The sequence below is a fragment of the Simochromis diagramma genome, unplaced genomic scaffold (genome assembly GCF_900408965.1).
Source record: "Simochromis diagramma unplaced genomic scaffold, fSimDia1.1 OVJJ01000545.1, whole genome shotgun sequence".
Taxonomy (NCBI): Eukaryota; Metazoa; Chordata; class Actinopteri; order Cichliformes; family Cichlidae; genus Simochromis; species Simochromis diagramma.
The window spans coordinates 5,084,553-5,107,977 of record NW_024387371.1 but is presented as its reverse complement, the minus strand read 5'-3'; the positions used below and the strand labels follow the sequence as shown (position 1 = coordinate 5,107,977).

Below are 23,425 nucleotides of genomic sequence, written 5' to 3'. Positions count from 1 at the left end.
GTGGACAGAGTGGTGTAAGATTCACTCCAGAGTGTGGTGTTCTCTCTCTAGATGCATGTGCTGAAGTGATGTTCTGTTGATTATACCTTGTGGATTACTTGCACCTGTGTGGTATAGTGGAGATTGCACTTGTTTTCATGTAAATCACTAGAAATGACTGGAGGAGTAATTGTGAAATCTTTCTAAGTGATGCAAATGTTTGGACACTTTTTTTGTGAGTTGTGTAGGATTAAATAGAATTTTATATTGTCTTCAACACTTAATTAAGACTAATTTTAAATTGGTTCTGTGAACCAAACGTAGTATGTAGAGATTAATTTAAGTAAAAAAAATAAATAAATGATTAATTGCTAAACACATTTTGTCTTTATCTTTTTCAACTGAATGCATGTTTGTATGTTACAATGTATCAGCGAATTTATGGCGCTGTCTGAGCAAAAAACTCAAAGTATCATTCTGCTCATTTTACTAGTATAATGCAAACTTGTCTTTAATCTCAAAAGTACAATATTTACAAATACAGTTTAAACAGAATTCATCTTCTTGTTTACAACCTGCACAAAAATATAAACTGAAGTAACAAATGTCAAGCACCCAGTTTTTCCATCAAGTCTGTCTTGAGTCCAAACTATTTCCAATTCCAGTTCATGGTCAAACAACTAATACTATTGGCTACAGAGAAGAAGGGTCTTAAATGATTCGAAGGCTTTTAAATATGGAATCAAACTAAAAATGATGTTTGCATTTTCAGCTTGGTCCTAATCACATTAAAATGTTTCAGTCAAAAAGAAAAAGAAACATTGACTATTAAAATATAAAACATGTTTTAAATAAAACTATAATTTCTCACTGTTTAGTTGCAACCAATTTAATGATGAGAAAAACGTTTACCTCGACTTTGAGGGGTGAATGACAACTCAGCTTTATTTAGCAGCTGCCTTGACTGCTCTTCAGGACTGCAGTCACTGCCTGCTTGGCTGCAAGATGTGTTAAGTGGCTTCATGGTGAGTTTTCCATATGCTCTGCACCACTTATTAAATTACTGGCATTTATCCGTCATCCTCATACAATCTGCAGCTCAGGTGTGTCAGTGAAAGAGAATGTTCTTGTACTTCGTGTTGGGAATCTGATCTCTACTCTTCAGCCTCCTCACTGCTTCCCTCATGTGCTTGGGCTGAAGTGGTGGTGTGTCTCCCCACTTCTCACAAACATCCAGAGCTGTAAAGGCAAAGACACCTCATGAAACTATAATTCATACAACCTTGTAGTCTGGGTGATTTCGGTTTTCTTAAATCCTCCAACTAACCTTCCTCGACAATTTCCCCAGCAAAGACCTTTGCAATACCAGACATGGCAATAACAACATTCTGGGACACAGATGATCCTGTTATTGACTGGATGAGCTAGAATATTAAAATAAGAGACATCAAATCAATACAACATTTTCAGGGTTTTTTAATACTTCCTCTATTATTATTAAAAAAAAACAAAAAAAAAAAACTTACCCTTTTAATGGCAGCCTTCGGGAATGCAGAACGTCTGTACATTTCATAGCGATTCAGCTGCTCTTCAGAAAATGATGACACCAAAACTCTGAAAATGTTATGGCGTTATGGCGAATTTTCGCAAATTACATGATTTCAAGAATAAGAATGATGATCTGTGAGATTAAAAAGGTCGTCTTACTGCATCTTCTGTATTTCATCTTCATCAACCTTGTGCCGCTTCTCCTTTTTCTTCTCAGGTTCCACTTTTAACCTTTTCAAAGGAGGCTGGCCAGAGGTTCCCTCTTCCTCATCTTCTCCCCCTGGTGTTTCCTATCCAGTGGAAGACAAAATTATTCAGAAATACTACAAAGAAAGAGACACCACTGTGAAACCACATAACAAAAACACAAATGACAACCTAAAAATTCAAATCTGATCATTCAGGTTTTAGGATTTTTGTTGGTTTAAACTTTTTAGTATACATATGGTCAGTTAAATGATTTTTAATGTAACATTAATTTTACTGTAATACAATATTTATTTAAAATGAAACTGAAACAGTACATTTAAGTTTGTCAACCAACTGTCTAGGGTCTTCTTGTTTTGGCTGCTCTCTTTAGGGGTTTCTTCAGTGGATCATCTGCCTGCATCTCATCCTGTTTTATTATACACCAAACTCCTATATGTCCTCCTTCACTACATTCATAAACCTCTCTGTGGTCTTCTTCTTTACCTTCTGTCTGTCAGCTTCATCTTTAACATCTTTTGTCCAGTAAATCCACCATCCCTCCTCTGTAGGTATTAGAACCATCTCAGCCTTGATTCTCCAACTTTGTCTCCAAAATACTCAACCTGAGGTGACCCTCTGATATACTTATGTCTAGCCCTGTCCATACTGGTCACTCCCAAAGAAAATCTTAGCATCCTTAAACTCCACCCCCTGTCTTTTTGTTACCCCCACTGTCTCCAAACAACACATCATTGCAGGTCTCATTACCATCGTGTAACCCTTCCACCCTTGCTGCTATCATTCTGGCATAAATGACCCCTGACAAGCGTCTTCACTCGCTCCACCATGGCTGCATTCCCTTGTTCACTTCCGTTTTGCACGGTTCATTGCTTTGGATGGCTGAGCCCATACATTTATAGACTAATCTACACTCAGTACCTCAGCTCCTTACATCTTCACTTTTAAGCCTATTCCCCTCTCATTCAAGTACATGTATTCTGTTTGCTTCTACTGACTTTGATTCCTCTTCTCTCCAACACATATCTCCACCTCTCTTCTATCTGCTCCCCATTCCCACTAACAGACCACAACGCAGTCTGAAAACATCAAAATTCACATAAACTATGACCTACCTGACCTCATCTGTTATCCTGATGTACCTTTAACCTATATGTAATTCCTGCTGCACACATCACCATTGTCTCAATATCCTTGTACATGTCCTGCAACACCTTTCTCTGCCTACTTCTCTGCCACTCCTGCCTTATCATGCTGTAACAGCAATCCTCCCTTGGCACCCAATCATTTCCTCTCTCTAGATCCACGGGTCATTTGTTACCATATTTCCATCTCTATCCTTAATCGCCCTAACCGTCTTCAAATACTTTCCATCTTGATTTCTCCGTCTACCAGTCGATACAAGTTCTTTTTCTCCTTCCTCGCATACATCTCACTACAAGCCTATGCAGTGCGTCTAGCCTTCCAGTACTCCTGTTTACTTTCTTCATCGCCCTACTTATCCCACTTTTTCTTTTATAACCTCTTTCTTGAATAACTTGTGCAAATGACGCTCCGAAACTCACATGTTTATTTTCTTTAGGCTGATCTTGCGACGATGTCTCTAGGTTTTCATTTGCAGGTTTTTCTGTGGCTGAAGGATTTTCACTCTCCTCGGACTTCAGGTGCTCCTCGTCGGTAGGAGATGTCCTCTCAAGTGAATCATCACTCTTGATCCGTGCAGGGTCTGCCATTTTACTAATTTCACTTTAGATTCTGCAAATATCAAAGAAGTTGATGAGATACTTACCCCAACTCTAAAAAGCTAGCTACAATTAGCTAACTTACTTAATTGTTTTAGCTAGATAGCCCAGAAATGAGGTACATTAGTATTAATAGCAGTGTGTGGATAAAACTTTACAAAAACCAAACAAACGAGTATGCACATACCCTGTACGCAGCTAGGCGTCAACAAAGCAGCGGTAACAGTCTGGTCGTCAATTTAAGCTAACGATAATTAGAAGCTAGCGGGGGCTAACACATGCCTGATTGATATAATATACCCCAGTACACAAAATTATATTCTAATGAACGCAGTAGCTACGAATTATATAAATACGTAACCGCCTACAGTAAGAGGTACGATGCATTAAATGGCTAATTTCCCTGGTAATGTTGCTAACACAGCATACGCATTTCCGTTTCCGTTTTGTACGAACTTTATTAACACCGCCTTCTGTGAAGTAACCAGCGAAGGACTATGGAAGTAACGTTCAGATGTTAGGAATAAACAGGACGATGTTCGTTCATTTGTTTGTTCGTTTCATTTTACTTTGTCTTTTTGCCCCTTAATTACAGCGCAATATTCAGTAAATATTCAGGCTGCAAGTGGCTTCTGTCTGAAATAAATAAAACATTATATATTCCTTGGTTTTCTCTTGTTATTTCCCAGATTATCTACTTTCACTGGACAAAATGATGTAAAACATTTATTAATTTGACCGGAATTAATACGATTAGAGTTGCCTAGCTGCTAATGTCAGGTAGTTCCATTGATAGTAAGAGTAATTCACAGTTATAGTTATTCATAAATATTTATTCTTAATTTGTGTTCTTCTTCTTATTGTTATTATTATTGATATTATTACTAGTAGTATTATTTATACTTACAGACTACCAATCAGTAATTTATAAAGCGTTTAGTAAGTAATTAAGGGACTATGTATGGACGTTTACTGTGGATACAAGAGGTCAGAGGCGAACAGATCTTAAAAGCACTGAATGGGTAAATCCTGCCTGTCTCTATCCGATGCGCCATCTTGCTTATATCCATCCACCTTCTGATTGAAGCAGTAAGGGCGGCGGTGATAGGGGGTATAAATGTGTGTGTGTGTGTGTGCTTGTGCGTCTGAAGGGTTTCGGACTGGAGATGCATAAAGAAAGGGCAGTTTCGAGGAAGTGACGGACGACGCTCAGTGGTCTGGTCAGAGGAAGTTTGTTCGATGCGCCGTGCTGTTGAAGGAAACTTTTCACTCCAGTGAGCGCCAGAAGCACCCGTGGATCGGGTCGGACGGATCCAGCGCGGCGGAGGGAGCTTTTGTTTCCCCTTCACACTTAGCAGCACTGAGGAATAACTTGAGGTTGGGAGAAAGAGGGGCTCGCACAGGAATTTCACTCCCATAACCGACCCCCCCTCCCCTTTTTCCTTCTTTTCCCCGCGCCTCCTTTGATTTCTTTCTGGGATCCGCGATGGGAAAGGAGCAGGAGCTTCTTGAAGCGGCGCGCACGGGAAACCTGGCTGCCGTGGAGAAGCTTTTATCCGGGAAGCGACAGTCCGCTGGCGGATCGTCTGGGACCGGTGGAAGCGGCAACAGCGGTGGCCACGGCGCCTCCTCTCATCCGCTCTCCAGTCTGCTCAGGTAATCTTAGGGAAAGCCGAGGCGAGGTGGCTCTGACTACATGGGAGACAGACAGCAGCTTTGCCCCTGGCGAATATTACCCAATCCTTTATTGTTACTGCAAGAAACGATGTTTCATGTTTGCATGCTTCCCTGCATTGTCAAACAATCGCAAGCCAAACCAGTGCAGCGCCCAAGCAGTGGCATGCTTCTTTGTTAGCCTACACCTCCTGTGTTACTGCCATTTCTACTGTAATGTGCACAAACAGCCTGAGAGGAAATTATGCAACTTAACTAAAGAAATCTGCAACGAATCGGCCCACGATTACGTTTAAAGAAACGAATTGCAGATGTGTCAGTAATTATAATGCTTACATAGAGTCTGGACGTGAACACAGTCACAGGTCTGGAGATGGAAAGTCTTCTCACAATTGGATTCTCATTGTTTAGCAAAATTATCTTATTATAAGGAAATCTTTGTCGTATGAAACCTTATTGACTATCCTCAGACTTGTGTGAACCAGGAATATGACTTTCTCTTTTTAGTAGTCACTGGAGGAAGTCCTCAGTGAGGTAAACATTTGATGTGGTTTGTCACATCTATTAAAGACCTACTCTGTATGGTTAGAAAGAGTTAGCTCTCCTTCCTCCTGCTCTCTCTGTCAGCCTTCAGTAGTTATGAGGTCACTATTAAAAACTGAAAAAACAGCCCAGAGTTATATAAAGTAGCTGTCATACTTGTCCACACTGTATTGTCTGCAATTGATAGTGACTGTGGACATAATCTGATTCAATTACCCAAAATCACACACTGGGTAAAGCTAAAAGATGTACTAAAGGGACAAGCCCTTAGTAGAAGTATACGATCCCTGTAAGGTTGTGCAGATGTTGAGAACATTAAAAAAAAATCAGATAAGGTATTTTTCATTTTGTGCTGTATGTTATCTGCATTATTGGCTCGCCACAGTTTGATTCTTGTTTTTCTCTCTGGTGACAGATCATGTTTGTTTGTTTTAATCATGAAGTTTCTGTGGTTTACACAGTGTGTTACGCACAATATGAAAACCTGCAAAGAAAGAATTTAAAAGTCCTTTTGTTGAAAAAGAGTCGACTCTTTAAAAATATAAGGCTTATAGCTTTTCTAAATGCTGCCTCTCATACAACCTGCAGGTTGCCTGTCTGTGGTTAAGTGTATGTCAATCATATAAAATTGCTCCCTTGGGTTTCCCGGTAACAGCCGCCTTCCTCTGAGGGATAAGTGTTAAGGCAAAGCTCGGGGTGATGCGCCACTGTGTTACTTAGTGGAGACTGCAAGATTTGCTTGAGATTATTACATTAAATTCTCCTAATTGGAAATCCAATTCAGAAATGTCATGCGGTGAAGGCTGACTCGTCTCATCCTCACTGCTCCGTGGGCGTACTGGCGAGCCCATTGTGTCATCTCATTTGTCTTGAGCAATCGGTGTTTGGCAATGGGATCTCTGGGAAATTATTGGCTAGGCTCGGGAGGAAATGAATAAATGAATAGGTGGTGTGTGTGTGGATCTAAAAAGCTTCTGGCTGGCGACACTTGAGAACACTGGACAGGCTCTTATAAGAATTTGCATGAGTGTTGACTATGACTGGCTGCTTTGGAGGGCTGTTTCTGTTCTGCATGACATTTGATTTAGTTTCCACAATGAAAATGTCAATACATCTAAGGGTATTACAGTGGATTGGTACAGTGGCACAGGCTGTGGGTTTGTATGTGCATGTTTTTTCCAACCCCCCTTTTATCAAAATCTCTTTGCAACCCATTCATCATCCATTGTTAGAAAGTGCAGGCCTGTAATCCTGTCAGAGGAGATTTGATCTGTGGCTAAGACAGCTTTCTTTGGCGAATTTTCGCCTGTTCTGGTTGTGTCAGCTTGTACCTCCGCTTGATTCCATGTTCACTTCTACTTGTGTAATAACACTTTTCCTCACTTCAAGTTGCTTTTCAGGCTCAGTTATATGAGATGACATATAATGACAGTTATTGCTGTTGTCAGTTGCTGTTTGTATTTGACCTTGTACATTCAATATAGTGGAAAAACCTACTCGTTTATCGCAGAAAGAAACCACAGGCGATGCAGATGAGTGAGCTAATCAACTTTTGTCCCATTCCTTGATGTTTGTGTGCGCGTGTGTGTGTGTGTACTCTGGAATGGAACGCATGTTACGACTTGCAGTGTTTTTGTGCGCAGGCTGTTGTACAGCTCTGCTCGGCTGAATGTCTGCTTTCCCAGGAGGCGGCATCCCAGCCGTTGCCATGGTACAGACACTGACCCCCGGCGTGTTTAACACCCCTGCCGCCCCAAACATTTGTTCCATGGTGCTCCATTAACACCGAAACGAGCTGGGCAGGGCTTCCTCAAGTAGTAAGATCACAGTGTAACCTTTTTAGTACTACAGCACACCGGCGGCTACTCTATTTAAGTTACATTAATCTAATTTTAAGGCATATATTTACTTGTTTTTCCTCCATACTGTAGTTTTTACTAGAAGCCCTATGACCCTTTTTGAACCCAGAGGTATACAGGAAGAGACCAACACTAGTATTTCCTGGCCCAGGTCATCCAAACACAAGCAGCTGCAGCGGTTACACCGGAGGTAAGACAAGTCCCTGGCAGGGAAAGTGCTTGCCCACTGAGGGGAAATTAACGGAGGAATGCATGGAGTCCTGGACAGACGTTCTGAGAGCTTAGCCAGATGAGGGTTGGTCTCCCAGTTCCACAGCCGTGTCCTTTGTCCCACTGACAAAGCGTCAAATGGTGCTTTTCATATTCATTTCAGCCCAAAAAAGACCATTCTGGGGCTTTTCTATACTTTTTTTTTTTTTTTTTAGTTTTACAAAGAAAATTGAGCTGTCATTTGGACTGAACTGGACCACCTATTAAGAGTTCTTATTTAGCCGTATGCTTCTGAAAGATGTTGACTGAAAGAAGTGGGGCTTTTTCAGTGTTTGGAGATAAACATCGGCTTAAGATATTCACGAAGGTCTCTTGAAATATAGTTTTCCTAAAGGATGTTTTTCTGCTTTCTGAATGCTCGCTAGGATCATCAGCTTTGATACTTGGTTAGCATTTTAAGAGGCTTGGGCAAAACTCCAGATCTTTCCATCCCATTACATCCACAATTTCTGGCTCATCCCAAGCAGACCCATGCTGTCAGGCTGCTGTCAGCCGAGAGAATATATGCTGCAGGAGAACTTGCACCTACTGTCCTTTTGAAAACACTATTTCCTCTAGCTTCTCTTTGTATTGCGACCAGTGTGCAAGTATGTGTGAAGATGGGTGGCAGGGATGACGTGTGTACAAAATGACGGGCTCACAGCGGGGTTTGGACACCCACTGTCCTTAGCTGTGCTTCAGAAAAGCTGGACTTTCTTCACAAAATGCCATTTTGAGACATTTTGCATGAAAGTCTGTGTTAAGAAGGTAGCGTCTACTTTTTCACAACCACAAAGAGCCTCAAATCATTTCCCGGTAGAAATCTGGGCCAGCAGCAGGCATGGCAGTTACATTTCATCCTGTGTTGACCTCTGAACTGAAAGAATTTGTAGCTGCTTCAACCCAGGAGGGAGCAGTGGTAGCTGGGAAATCTAACACCACCATGTTAGCATTCCAAGAGCATCTGAGTTTGGGATGCTCTGCTCTATGCGTTATGTTTCCGGCTCGTGTTTGTGTAGCCTGAGAAAGCAGGCTGAAAGGCACTCAGTAGTGATGAATTCCACATATGTGTGAGAGGTGGGAGCAGAAGCCGACAAATACAGCATCCTTCCCATGCAGTATGTAGCCCTCCATATTTTAAACTAGTGCTGGTTGGCTAAAAATAGATTTCATCCAAGTGGGTCAAGGGGTTCTTCATTAGCTTTGTGGGGAAAAGGCTGCTTTGAACCAGTCTAAAATTAAAATATAATTAAGGGGGGTAAACATCTAGGCGCCTAGATGTTCAGAGACTTCCAAAAGATTTATTTTACTTTGAATATCAAATCAATAGCCCCAATTTGGGGCTATGGTTCAGCTGACATTACAGAGATTTATGTACAGTCCAGTGGAGTAATGGAAAAACATGTGGTCCTGAAACTCATCGGGTTTCTGAGATAAAATGCTGTCATTTACACTTTCTATCTGCTCTTCCTGCATTAAAGAAACAGAAGTTGATATGACAGCTACACACAGACACCTACACTGACTCTTATGGTCATGTGTTTATGTGAACCGTATTTAACACCAGCTACTAAAAAACGTTTAGTAGCAAATGGACAAATATAAACTAACGTTGATGAGCTTGCTATTTGTGTGTGTGTGTGTGTGTGTGTGTGCCCATTTTGACCAAATTTATAAGAAGAAACTTTCTTGTTGTGTGCAGGCCCACATGTGTTCACTGGCTACTTGCAGCCCCCAGACCAGACCTTTTCATTTGCCTTGCCTTCTAGGCGGCGTCCTCTTTTATCTCACACTCTGCTGCTCTCAGCAGACTCAGCGGCCCACCTGCTGGGCCCACACCAACCTCTACTCCACCTCAAACTTAAAACATGTTGTACTTGTAGCCAGATTAATGACAGTGCCCCCAGTGTGTTGACACAGGAAACAAATTTGCCTCAGTCTTTCTTTCTTTTCTTTTCTTTTTTTAAATTCCCCTTTGCTTTGGTCTTCCTGCAAAATGTAAGAAAGAAACTGAACAAAGTTCTCTGGAATGATTTAACCTGTGACTAGGCAGATTCACACCAGACTGTACCTGTGAAATGCAGAAATGCATCTACTTTCATATTCACACCCACAGATCACCACAAAGAAGGGGAGATTAGTGTCAGAGTCATTTTAAAAGTCATTGTGTCAAATTTAAAGAATGACTGTGCTGGCGAATTTCTTCTCAGCAAAACTGAGAATCTTAAATAACTCTAACTGGATTCTACAGAAAATCAATTTCAAGAATTGGCTTGTGTGCATAACAGAAAATAACTGCCTATCAATTCAGCAAGATTTGAGCTGAAACTGAACATGAGCTTGTTCTTTCAAGCAAAAGGCTCAGCGGATGCCAGGGCAAACATTCAGATGTTTCATGTGCAGGAGCATCAGCTGTGAATCTGCGATTAAAAGTATTCTTGTTCCATCTCATTCTTTTTACGTCTACCTACCTCACCTCCAGCATTTTCCATGCAAGTCATCTTGATTATGCTGCCTCGCACTGGACTGCTCTGATCATAGTGGGCATATGACATGTATTCACACCTCCTGCTGTAACACAGTTGCACTGTGAAGTGCTCAGTGTGGTGTATTTATGAGGCATGAAGTCTTAATCAGGCTTCATCAAGACTGTGTCGCCTGCTGAGCTGCTGCATGTCTGTCACACAGTTTGAAGTGTTTCAGACTCTGGTAGCACTAAAACAAGATCGATACTGTTCGCGAGCCTTGTTGAAATGTTTATCGTCACAGTTAGGATTTCTGAAATGAATGAGACTGTTCATTTATTTAACTAATTTCAAAGCCCTTTTGCCTCAAGGATTCTTTTTGAAGCACTTTAATCAAAGTGGGCGATCAGTGGGTCCTCCACTTTGATCCAAGCTAAAATATCTCAGCAGCAACTATGTGGCTTGCCTTGAAATTATGGTCAACCCTAGTCCCCAGAGGATACAACCACAATTGGAACCACAAGGCTTTCATTTGTGGTTCAGAGTAAAGTCTGCTGACAACTATTGTAGCGATTGTTATGATATCTCATAGAGACATTTGAGTTCCCCTTAGGATTCCCTGTAATAACTCAGGTGATCTCTTAACCTGTCGCATAACACTGTTCTCACTGGGATATTTCTGCTAGCTTGAGATGTATTATGTGTACGCCCTAATCACCAAAGCAGGGAGCATTGTGTATCTTCACTGATGAATTTTGCCATAGTCATTTAGCTAACAATAATGTACCTAAACACAGTGTCACACAGCTGTTGGGCATGAATAAAATTCTATTTGATACCTAATACAACATGAGCTCACTATGAGTTCTAGAAAAGCTTCTCCATAAATGGTCAAAACGATAAACCACATGACCAAGAAGTTCTCTTTATCAGTAGCTTTAAGACTTGTTAGTCACAGACTTGTTGAAGCCGTGCCATACTTGTGTCATGCATTTGAAATTTAGTTGCCTAATACGTTTCCCTGTGCCAACTAACTCGTTATACTGCTTTGTAGCTATAAACACGCTCTCCTGTAATTTCATCTGTAACAATGTGTATGATGAGCACGTACTGCTTAATTACAGTCATAGCTCTTCGGTCCTAACATCAATTAGATGTTTTCATCTTAACAGTCTTTTTTTTTTTTTCTTCTTTGTTTATCAAGTCAGTGAGTGTAGTACTTAGCAGGCATAGGGAACTCTGGCCGGTGCTTCAGTCTCTGCTGAGAAGACGTTCGAGTAGACTATTTGGCAGCAGGGCATCTGGTTGCAGCACCCGGCAGCAGTATGCATAATTAAGCCCAATTTCCCTGACGGTGGGCGACATGTGCCAGTCACTGCTGGGCTCACTGCCCTGGCCTAGACTAATCCCTGGCAGTGTGGTTACACTGCTAATAGGCTGGAGGGCAAATCTGTTTATTTGACACTGGGTTCACACACACCTGGGTTCTTATTTGCTTAAACCTACTACTGCATTTTGCCTTGCTCTTTTCCCGGGGCTCAATGAATAAACATTTACATGCACCGTATGTTATTTTTACCACTGATGCACTCTCAGTTTAAAAATTAGATATTTGATTATATTTTGCTGGATTATCGTGTTTGTTATGTTTAACTCCAAACTAATAAAAATCCTTAGAGTATCTGACATGACTCTGGCAGAAATCATGTTCACAGATGAAATAATGTGCTAAAACATTGTAATTTACATCACACTGTTTGTTAATAATAAAAGAGCTACACGTAATGTTAGCTAATGTAGATGTGTGCAAACGAATGCAGCTTTACTATAAATGACATGAGTTCACTGGCCCAAGATGATGTAAGCTTTTGGGAATGTTGATCAAATAATGATAAAGTGCTGAGGTTTTTATTATACCTGCAGTGCCATGATTTTGCATTTTGCATATTTCTGATACTTAGACAAAGAGATTACGATTTTATTCATTAAAGGAACTTACTTTTTCCTCATAGTCAACAAATTGCCCCCTAAACGTATTGCTTGTTGTACCAACTGTTGCACAAACTTACAGCCAGACATTTTCCTTCTGGATTTTCTGGCAGAGAGCAGAATTCATGGTTCCATCAATTACAGCAAGTTGTCCCAATTCTGAAGCAGCAAAGCAGTTCCAGACCATCACACTACCACCTCCACTTTTGACTGTTGGTATGACGTTCTCTTAATGAAATACTGTATTTTTCTTGAGGTAACAGGAGTCAGACTTTTTCATCAGTCCACAGAATATTTTCCCAAAAGTCACGGGCATCATCAAAATGTGTTTTGGCAAATGTAATACAAGCCTTTGTGTGGTTTTTGTCAGCAGTTAATTTCACCCTAGATGCCATTTGTCTCTTTCTTATTGTTGAATCATGACCTCTAACCTTAAGTGAGGCGAGTAAGGCCTGATTTTAGATTTAGATTTTATTCCAGCTTCTGTTCTGACTTCCTGGATGAGTTGTTGATGCACTCTTGGTAGGCTGACCACTCCTGGGAAGGTTTACCAGTATTCATATTTTCTCCATTTGTGCGTAATGGCTCTCACCGTGTTTCCTTGGAGTCCCAAACCTTTTCCAGACTGATATCAGTCACTTTGTTTCTCATTTGTTCCCAAGTTTCTTTTTCTCGTGGCATGATGTGTTGCCTTTAGTCTACTTGACTTCACAGGCTCTATTTAAGTGACTTCCTCCTTTAATGGGTCTGGCAGTAATCAGGTCTGGGTGTGGCTAATAAACTTGAACTCAGCTTTCCAAAAAAATGTAGTTGATCACACTTAATTCATGATTTAACAAGGAGGGGCAAAGTAGTTTTCCACACAGGGCCAGGTAGGGTTGAATAGCTTTTTTTCTTTTTAATATATGGAATTACCATTTAAAAGCTGAATTTTGTATTTACTTGGGTTCTCTTTGTTGAATATTAGAATTTGTTTATATAAAATAATAAAGTGTGACAAATATGCAGAAGAACTAAGAAATGAGAAAGGGGTGTGATCAGTCTGCTATTCATTGCTGACTAGCTTTAGATGAGTCAGCAACCCATACGGCCTTTGTACCCGACACCCACCATTAGGTAGCAAATTTAGTCATAGGGTTTCCCAGCCCATCTATCAGTGGCTAAAACAATTAAATATTCAGATACCTTGATTTTAATATTGTTTGAACATTTTTGAGATGTTTGATGCTCTAGTCTCTGTTTTAATTTGCATACTGTCTGCTGTTTAAACATTTTAAGCAAGAAATATTGTAAACAGTGGGACTAAAATGGGATTTTACTTGCTTCTATTACTGGGTTTATTGAATATGGATAAAACTGCAATACAGACTTGATTTGTTTGTATTCAACATGATTTAATTTCAAGACTGAAAACCATACTTCAATGAGATAAATTGGTCTAAATAAATAATACATCAGTGACTTTTGGACTTGAGGGAAAGAGAAGTTTATTATTAAGCCTAAATATTCAGTATATATGACTAATATAATATTGTTAAACCAATAAAGTAAAGACGGTTTTAAAAAAAAAAAAAAAAAAAAAAAAAAGATGAGGATGGATAAGAGCATTTTCCATCTCTTTGTAGCCAGGCTTTGTACAAAGCAGAATTACAGTCCTCCAGAATCTCTTTCAAACTTAGGCCTCATCCTGCTGATATTCCCTCAGGCAAATTAAGGATTAGCTCAGCCTTTCAAACAGGAATTCCTCAGTCAGTTCCCATGAATATGCCCCCTCCCAAACCAACCAAATCAACTCTGTTTTGACCATTGCCCAGCTATGGGCCTAAGCCCCATCCCTCAGTTAGGTTGGTTGTGAGCCGTAGTAAGAGGATGAAGTGGATTGTCGAGCACCACTCTGACTCATGCCCTTGAGTACCACGCTGCCAAAATGCTCAGAGGACGTAACACTTGTACTGCGCTTAAAGCTGCTGCTGCAGGCACCTCTGTTAATAGCAAACTGAAATACTGTGACAGTGAGAAAATGTAATGAGCTGACATCTTCATTCCCTCTGCGTGGAGGTGATTTTGATAGGATTAATGCTATATCCCTGATTAAAAGTGAAATATTGCAGCAGTAGAATAATACGTGCTCCTGTTTGTTTGTGGTTTTTATGTTTGGGGTCATGAGGATGATGTGAAACACTGTTTGTTTCTGTGTGGTATTTTTAGATTTCCCCTCTTTTTCTAGTGGCAATAACACAACAGAGATTCATGACAGATGAGGAAGACCAATATGTAAAAACAACCTAAAAATACAGTCTTAAAGGTTATGACTTAAAATGTGAAAGGGAAATCTTGCAATATGTCTTATGATACAGCTGACTTCTGTCTTGCACAATGTTTCTTTCTGGAAGATTGTCAAAATTCTGGATGTGGATATACTACAGGATACATAAAAGTGCACAGTAAACTGTTGCCTTTACTTGTGTAAGACAATGGCTGCACCAAAATCAAAGGTGCATGATCTTGCATCTCTCCTACTTTTTTTTTTTTCTGCCCTGTGGCACATTTTGTTTAATTTTCCAGTTGTAGTCACTGCTCCGTTCATGTTTATGTTCATTTGTATATGGGATTTCTGCTTTAAGCAGTTATATAACTCTTTATCTAGGACAGCAACTAGCGGTCTGTTTCAGTCTCCCTTTTGATGTGTTCAGTGGACAAGCAAAGGACAGTGTTGCTGTTCTCTCTACTGCACATTTGGTTACTTTTAAAAGACAGGAAGTGAATTTGTGTGTGTGTGTGTGCCTGAAAAGTTGACATAATCATAGCTCACATATTTTCCACTCTCTAACAGAATTTTATCTGTTCCCACTAGTCTTTCCTCCTGGCACTGCTTTTGATATCCCACTTCACGCGTGCTGCCTGACTAGTTGGGATGACACCCAGAAAACCTGCTGCAAGAAATAAACAGCTTAGGCTGTTATGAGTTGTAGAGTGGCGCGTCTCTGCGCGTCCATGCTCTGTCAGGCCCATTGTTCTGCAGGCTACAGAGCCTTCCAAGACACTTATTTAATGAGACGGCTCTGACTGTGTAATTGCAGGCTGTTCTCAGAGCTATTATGGGAGATGTATTTTAAGGGGGCAAAACAGCCATTACTGCGGCAAAAACGAGCCGTGAATGTGGAGCAAAGTCACACTCTGTCAGTGGCGTTGATATAAGGGTGAGCATCCACTGCCATGCTGTCTACACACTGATTATGTTACAGATCAATCTTCAGTGTATCTTTAAATGTGTTTGACTCCCAGACTGTGTGTTTAAATTTGTTTTTACATTGTAAAGAGTTGGAAATGCACTGTGCTGCTGCTATTCTTTTGCCCGGTTCTCTCCAGGCTTCATTAACAGAAGTTACTTGCTTGCTAGCATCAAAATTCCTACCAGTAATAATTTATGAAGCTATCCAGCTGTCAAGGCAGTATTTTGCATTTTAGACATCTTTCCCAGAATATCTGAAAAACCAAATAAATTTTGAAAAATTCTCATCTCTTTTTAAACAAATCTTCTTACATTTATGATTCTCTGTGAGGCCCAGCTGTTTTGCTCCAATTCTCTTTCAGTATGCCAGATGACTCTGGTCTCACATATTTGGTTCACTAGTGCTGGGATTTCCTAGTCACATGATTTATTTAGGATGTTTTAAGGTCTTTCAGAGAGCCTCACTATCCCGTCCTGGCACTCTATCTCTCTTTTAGCTCTTGAAATTACTCCCACTACTCCGTCTTTACCGCCGCTCCTGTCATCATTCTCCTCCCTCCTCCCCACAGTGCTCTTTGCAAATTAAAAGAAACAAACCAATCTAAGCTGACAGCTGAGTTCAGCTCAAATAAATGAAAGGCCAGCAGTAGTTTAGCTCTCGGTCTTACACTTTACCCCATCGGTGCCTTTTGGCTCCATCCCAAAGCTTTGTTTATTGTTAGTTAGATTACATAACAAAAGCCTATTCTACATCAGGACCTCGGCCAGAATAATCAGGCTTTGGTTGCACAGACTTATTGTAGATGAGCTCATCTCAGTGGCTTCCTACTGCTGGCAGTACTTTTTATTTATTTATTTTTTTTCTCTTTTTCTGTATTCCTAGTTTGATGGGGCTTTTGGCCCAGTGCTTCCTCATTCCTGACATCTCCTATCTTTATAAAGAATAGGAGAGAACATGAAGCTTTGCCACCACCTTAAAGTAGATGTAGCTGTGAGAGACTGGAGCTGTGAGATAGCAATCAGAATAGCAACAGTCACACCCGTGGATAGACTTTACAGAGGGATGGGCAATGTTTGTTTGGTGTAGGGTATGGTATTCCTGTTGTGTATTGCCTGTTATGGAAAACTGACAATCCTTTCTGCTTTTCAGTATCTGGAGAGGCCCCAATGTGAATTGCGTGGACAGCACTGGATACACCCCTCTTCACCACGCAGCCCTTAATGGACACAGGTAGATTAGCGATCACCGTTTGGAATTCGGGAATACGTCTGTTTATGCTCTGAAATTTAATGCAGTCTGGCCTGGCAGACCATTGTACAACGGGGAAGCTGAATCTATTGATTGACTGTTTACTAAGGCTCTGAGTATTTATTAATGTCGTTTTTATTGTTGGCTTTTTCTGACCCATCTCTTTATTCGTCTACAGCGAGGTGGTGGAGGTGCTGCTAAGAAACGAGGCTCTGACTAACATCGCAGACAACAAGGGCTGCTATCCTCTCCATCTGGCTGCGTGGAAGGGAGATGAGCATATCGTAAAGCTTCTCATTCACCAAGGACCTTCACACCCCAAACTCAACGAGCAGGTCTGCCCATGCACTTAGTCATCTATGTTAATGTGCATGTGTCAACGTTGGTCACTCTTACACTTCTGGTTTTGCTTGTACGTTCCCCATGCAGTACATGTAAGAGAAAACCGTATTGAAATGATGTCACTTTTCAATATGTGTGTCTGCAGCAGACCCATAAAGGCCTAATGGAAGCTTGCTAGCTCTCTTTTACGTTAATGATTCTTTCCTTTTCAGCACATTTGGTCTCTGGTAGTGTCAAGATGACCTTTCTGATGGTTTAAACATCAACTATACGACGTTTATCCTTTTCTGAATAGACTAAAGTGGACATTTTTGCAAGAAGAGTCATATAGAGATAGTAAAAGTCTAGTGCAGCATGGCATGTATTTGAATAAGATGAACGTTAAAAAGACTGATGAGAGTACATGAACTCCAGTGCATCTTGAGCCTCAACTTCTCCTTTGATAATGTGATACTTGAAGTGCTTTGACAGCTTGCTAGAGTGAAAAGTGCTTGTTTCCTCTAACCATTTTAACTGTTTTAACTCCTACATTTGATATTTTATTTGGTTGCTTACTGCACAGATAGCTTCCAGACTGAAACCATCCCTGGCCTATCCTATTTGAGATGAGGAGAAATGACCCATAATGAGCTTTGCAAACCTAGTCAGAAACATTCGGTCAAACAAGCATTCGTCTGTAACCACAAAGTCACTCAGAAATATCTTGGTTTCATTGTGTGTCATTTCTCCCTGCCTGTTCATGACATCTAAATGTTTTTCTTCTCCTTTTTATTTAGTTTGGCTCATTTGCGACCATCACTCATTTGTTCATTGCTTGTCTGAACCAAAACCATCGACCTATCTTCTGTTCCTCCCTCCCAGAGCTCTGTAGACCATAAAGAGTTCAAACGCTGTGGGCCCTTTGACCCCTATATTAATGCCAAGGTGTGTACACAGTGCTGCCAAAACTTTTCCTTTAAACCGCCTTCTTTGCTTTAATGCTGTGTTGGCTTTCTGTGCTCGGGTGTGTTTGTCGCCGTTGCTTGTGGGGTCACTCTGCTGTAGAGATATGGGGAGGCTTTTAATTTCGCTGCTATCAGTCAATCTCTGCTCTCATGCTTTCTCCACATGTTGTGATCTCCAGTTATATTGAGATGTTATGTTTACCACGGGGGACTCTGTTGTACTAGCCTCTTGATCATGATTGTGAATACATAAGGTGTTGTATTAAAATGCCCTTGAAAGTTTAGTAAATGACTGTCTTCCAGGGGACGCTGTAGGTCATTTGAGTCTTTTTCCAGTGGGTAAGAAAAACCTGATTTAAGTACCGTAAAGTTGTTGGCAACACAGAGTCAGCTGTAGAGGATTATACTGGAAGGATACGCACACCCCACCATCAATTAAGCTATTATAATCATTACGGTATTACTCCAATCTTTCAAAGGCTGAAAGTTGTATGAGATAAAGAAGGTCTTCTGTGAAATCTTCCACTGGCTTTCGATGGATTAGCACAAATTCCGGTTTTCATGGTTCCCAGACAATAAAGTATGATGACTTTTTTTCCTAAGGGGCCAACATGAGATTGAGATTTTTTGTTGTCAGAGATAAATGTCTTAACAGATGGAAGATAGCAACACTGGTTACAGGGATTTTTATCTCCTTGAAGAGGAACAGAAACTTTGATCCCTGTGTGTTTTTGTTTGCGTTTTTGTTTTTTAATCCATTGCCGCCGTGAAGCAATAATTTTCTGTTTCATTTTATGATCAGATAACGAAAAAACAAACTGCAGTATTTTGTGTGTAATGCTAATCAGCAGGAATTAGCATTATAGCATGCTGAATTAAATGCTTTTACATGACAGATGTGGAAAAAGTACATTGACTATATAAGAATGAATATAATCCATCCGTGTTGATGTATAAATTGACTGTTACTGAAATGAATTCACCTGGGAAGATTGAATCAAATCACTTGACATGTCAAAACTACTGTATATTTTAATCTGCTGTTAATACATTTCACTAAGGATAGACACATACTAGTCTTTTATGTACAGATCATAGGTAACAGAGATTCATGTGAAGTAACTACTTGCTGTAGTACCTGCTATATTCCACCAGGCGCAACCCTATAGCATTCAGCTACCCAGAGAAGCCCCAGTCACAGCCTTTCTATGTGTGTGCAGAGTGCTCAGCTGGCAGTGTCATCCTCACAGTTAGTGCAGTGTACAGGGTGAACATGCTGGTTGCTCCATGATTTGATTTTCTGCAGGCAGGCCAGTAGATAAAGCTGCACACTATTTTAGTACATTGTCACGTTTCCCCTGGACTAATCTTCTTAGCATTTGGATGGGAAGGCTGGCTTTCTTTAGTGCTGATATACAGTACATCAGAGCATGTATTCTGTGCATGTGTGCATTAGTTCTAATGCTTTTCTGTTTATTCTAATTCAAGGATTAAAAAAAAATTATACTAAATGGAGTGTTTTTGTTCTGCTGAGATGTCAAAAAATGTCTCAGTGTAAACACTTCTGAGATAGTTTGTGCCCCACTCCTGGTCATGAAACTGAATAATTGATGCCTTGTTATTAATAAACCAGAAATCAGGATGCAGTGTGGGTGGTGCGACCCTGGTTGTGGTCATGGTTGATGGCATCATGTGACTCAGTAGACGGTCTGTGCTCTGAATCCAGATTCATAACGATCCACATCGAGAGCTCAGTCGCAAGAGAATGGGAAAGATGGGAGGTTTTCAATGTAAAAGTCTCTTTGAATCAACATCGGAGAGGTGTGTGTGTGTGTGGGGGGGGGGGTGTGTATGTCCTCCTCCTGCTCCCACATCCCAGTTTGTGCTTGCTCTGCTGAAGAGGGGAAGAGGTGAAGAGGTAAGACATTGTCATAGTAACAGTGTCACGGTTTATTGGTCCTGCGGTGGCAGTGACAGACCCAGTGGAGAGATGCTGGCTTTGTGTAAGCTGAGTAAGCTGGTGTGGTTGAGTAAGGTGTGCAGTGATGCTGTACAAAATGTCTTAGGGACTACAGCTTCAAAAGTAACTCACTCAAGAAATCATTCTGGATTGAGTCCAGTTTGCTGTCATCCTGGTCCAAGAAGTTAGCCAAACTAATGTTTATTCATCATACCACCATCCTGTCTCCTGCTGATACTAACCTCTGTGGGAAGGCCACTTTGATGATGTTTCAAAAGCCTCAGCAGGGGAGTATTGGCCACTAGCCACAGGATGTGCCCCCCCACACCAGTTTGGTTAGGGATGTAGAGTATATTCTGTTTTTGAAATTTAGCTGAAGATTCTGGAGTTCAACAAAAAGTTAACAAGTAGCTATTCTCAGACTGAATCTAAAAACTAATCATTGTTTTCGTGATTATTTTCTTAAACATGTTTATTAGTTTTAGTTTTCTTGTACTTTTGAACTGCTAAAAGCTGGTTGGGGAAAAAGAAATCATGTAAATCATGGAACTTTGTGGTTAAATAGTAATACACCAGTATATTGTACACTTGCAGACGTGACGTGTCATTGATGTACAGATGTCCAAGAGTGATATTTGCAGTCTATGCAGTGACTGTAAATGTTAATTTGATCTACAAGAACTGGAACCTGGGTGGGTACTTGTAGAAGTGTTTATTTCATGATAAAGGAAAACAAATTTGCAATTAATGAGAAGAAAATGATGAAACAGCAGAAAGAAGGCAAATAATAATGATAATCTCCTCTTACCGAAAAATGAATCTGTCGACGTTTCCCATGCAGAGTATCACATGATACAGGCAGGATCGTGTCATAGTTGGAATGTCGGCCTTATTGTTATGACCATATCTCATCCAACACCCAGTCCGGATGTTCAGCATTAATCAGCCTTTTAAAATATGTTGAAAATTTTAACCTGCAGTGCAAAGCTTAGTCGTCTCTGTTACAGCTGTTGCTTCCTCTTCAGTTCTGGTAAACCAATCACTGTTGGTGAATGTAAAATGCAGCCCTGCTGGTAGGACTGTCACCACAGAGATGAGAATCAAAACACAGGTATACTGCAAAATATAAAGAGGATTTATCTGGTACTCATCAGCTTAAGCTGGATTCATAGTCCTGCATTTGTGTCTATTTGTGCCGCTAAGCAGAGACAATTCAGCCAATGTACAGGCTACAAACACTTACTTGGTATTTCCAGGAAGCTTGGGGAAAAAAAAAAAAAAACAGTAACCACAACGAGCACTGATCTAAAGTACAAACAGTGCCTCCAGTGGAGTGTGATCTGTTAGTTGCTTTTTGTCTGTTATCACTTGTTTATTCTAAGATGCATAACCAACAAGAGCAGCCTACATTACTGGGTAATAGACGGCTACAACATGTAGATGTGTGTTTGCTAAGTAGCACCTACTAATGCACTATGCCACAGCGATGCCGCTAATGAGCGTTGTGTTCACTGATTTGGCAAGAGCTGGTTCATTTATATGTAACGGACCTTCACTCAAGTGTTCCAGAAACCCTGCATGTGGTGCTCATTAGATCATTTTTATCACTGACCTCCTTTTTTCCTCTTTTAATAAATTACCATATTTGACCATTATAATTCTTAGTTTGCCCATACTTGTCATGCTACCTCTCATCCAGGCTTTCTTATATAGGTCACTTGTCTAATACGATATACAATAGGCTGGTGAATTCTGACCCAGCCTCAGATGTGCTTTACATGTCCCCACACACAAGCCACTTCAGAGCCATCTAAAATAAGTATCCAAGAATGGAACAATATTTAATGACGATAAATGGAAATACTTTAGTTTGGTGCAGATTTAAGCCAAGCTCATGTGAGACTATATGCAGAAATGAAGCCGATCTTATGCCTTGCTCTCTTCGTGCGCAGTGGAAGTTGCTGATGGAAGCAGTAGATGCAATATTTCTGACTTGGGCACCTCATTATCAAGCCGAACAGAGTTTCCCTTCCTTCCTCTAGGCATAATGTTTGCAGTGTGACAGCACGCTCATTTATCCCCTCCGTCTGCCACTCTAGTGTCCAGCTCATGCCTCGTCAACACTTTGCACTCCCTTCTGCTCTCGGCTTGTCCTCCAAGACCTGTTCTCAACTCATTCATGCTAAGAAGTGCATGAAGTATGCTTGACATGCCCCCGAGGGAACGATGTTTTTTTTGATTCCTTATTTTAAAAAGAGCAATCAGGGTTTCAACATTGTCATAAGTGTAAGGGTGTATCTCCCATGTCAGTTTTGAGAAATTTGAGGAGGGATTGGGGACAGAGCCAGGGTGTCTTATTTTGATAGTTTTGATAGTTTTTGATAGGCATCCATCTCATTACAAGACTCCAAAGCCTGTAATCCATTACTGTAGCCTGCCTTCATATTATTGGTGCTCTGTGTTATATGCAAAAACAAAGGGCTTTTGACTAATAAAGAAAAATACCAAAGCTGGAACAAATGGCTACTTTTTTGTGATTAACTGTTTTATTTATTTATTTGAGCAAAATATAGAACAGAAATCAGCATTTCTCAGCAAAACTCTCCTTCTTCCTCAAACTCCCAAACAAGTCACCAGTGTTCTTTAATTATCCTTGGCTACAATTATACTTAATTTTAATTGTTCCATAACTCATAATAAACCTAAAAACATTCAAATTGAGTCCAGCTGCAAATGACTGCTTCATTTTTTTTTTTAATAACTTCTTTTTTCAGTATAACAGCAGAAATATTGTTTAAATAATTTTATCAGAAGCACCCAGAAAACAACACTTTAGTTCACGTGTGTGAGATCTGTGAGCTGTCTGAATGCACAGAAGCTAGCAGGAATTCAATCTGTGACACTGGCATGCACTGAGGATGGGCAGCCCTTTGGCGCACTAGCTGCAACAGCTGCTCAGCCCACCCCTCCACCACCATCACCCACCACTACTACTACTACCACTTCCAGAGGCCAGGCTGACGTAACCTCTGCTTCGCCCTGCTGCCAGTGAGCGTGTCACGTGACTGCGGTGGCTAGTCAAACCGTGTTACCGTCTCCCAGCTGCAGGTTGTGAGAACCATAACATCCTGCCCTTCTCTCTGTCACTTGGGGTCTTTCTCCCTCGTCTCAGAATATTCAGCAGCGTGATAACACAATGGGGTGTAATCTCCAGATGTTTTTGGTTAAACCACGATTTGTCAATCAGCAGCGTAATCTCTTCTTTGACGTGCTCTGTGGTCAAACTCAGGATGCAGCTCCACACACAGTAAAGACAGAAGACTGCCCGGGAAGTCTTAGCTTTGCTTTATGAATTCTAATCTTTCCCAGCGCGGCTGCAAGCCTTTGGTGTCATTTTGGGTAATAGCCTTCTGAGATCTATCTTGTTAGTGCGTGATTGTCTG

At 40.7% G+C, this 23,425-nt stretch overlaps 2 protein-coding genes across 4 annotated transcripts in view; one reads left to right on the top strand and one right to left on the bottom strand.

Moving 5' to 3' along the window:
* Window positions 1–463: 463 nt before the first annotated feature.
* Window positions 464–3,942, bottom strand: taf11 (TAF11 RNA polymerase II, TATA box binding protein (TBP)-associated factor). 2 transcript variants are annotated; one of them, XM_040008167.1, is made up of 6 exons: window positions 3,845–3,942; window positions 3,300–3,489; window positions 1,687–1,817; window positions 1,506–1,593; window positions 1,307–1,403; window positions 464–1,218 (listed from the first exon to the last, which is right to left on the bottom strand). In XM_040008167.1, the coding sequence occupies exons 2-6, from the start codon at window positions 3,465–3,467 to the stop codon at window positions 1,088–1,090; spliced, it is 615 nt and encodes a 204-aa protein (XP_039864101.1). In that variant the 5' UTR covers window positions 3,468–3,489; window positions 3,845–3,942; the 3' UTR covers window positions 464–1,087. The 2 variants fall into 2 exon arrangements, with proteins under 2 accessions (XP_039864101.1, XP_039864100.1); XM_040008166.1 differs by having other exon boundaries at window positions 3,664–3,905.
* Window positions 3,943–4,542: 600 nt separating this feature from the next.
* Window positions 4,543–23,425, top strand: part of LOC120718969 (ankyrin repeat and SAM domain-containing protein 1A) — a 31,222-nt gene continuing 12,339 nt past the window's right edge. Inside the window, exons 1-4 of one of the 2 annotated variants that reach the window (XM_040007762.1) lie at window positions 4,543–5,132; window positions 16,638–16,718; window positions 16,915–17,071; window positions 17,940–18,002. In XM_040007762.1, coding sequence (XP_039863696.1) covers window positions 4,963–5,132; window positions 16,638–16,718; window positions 16,915–17,071; window positions 17,940–18,002 — 471 coding nt within the window. In that variant the 5' untranslated portion in view covers window positions 4,543–4,962. The remainder of the gene's footprint in view (window positions 5,133–16,637; window positions 16,719–16,914; window positions 17,072–17,939; window positions 18,003–23,425) is intronic. The other variant, XM_040007763.1, reaches the window with a different exon arrangement.

What these genes read in the sequence shown, in the direction of transcription:
- taf11 (XM_040008167.1), bottom strand. Translation starts at nt 3,467, where the DNA reads ATGGCAGACCCTGCACGGATCAAGAGTGATGATTCACTTGAGAGGACA. An exon ending in AGCCTAAAGAAAATAAACAT is followed by an intron (nt 1,818 to 3,299) that starts GTGAGTTTCGGA and finishes TCCACTGGATAG; the next exon opens with GAAACACCAGGGGGAGAAGA. An exon ending in GATGAAATACAGAAGATGCA is followed by an intron (nt 1,594 to 1,686) that starts GTAAGACGACCT and finishes TAACATTTTCAG; the next exon opens with AGTTTTGGTGTCATCATTTT.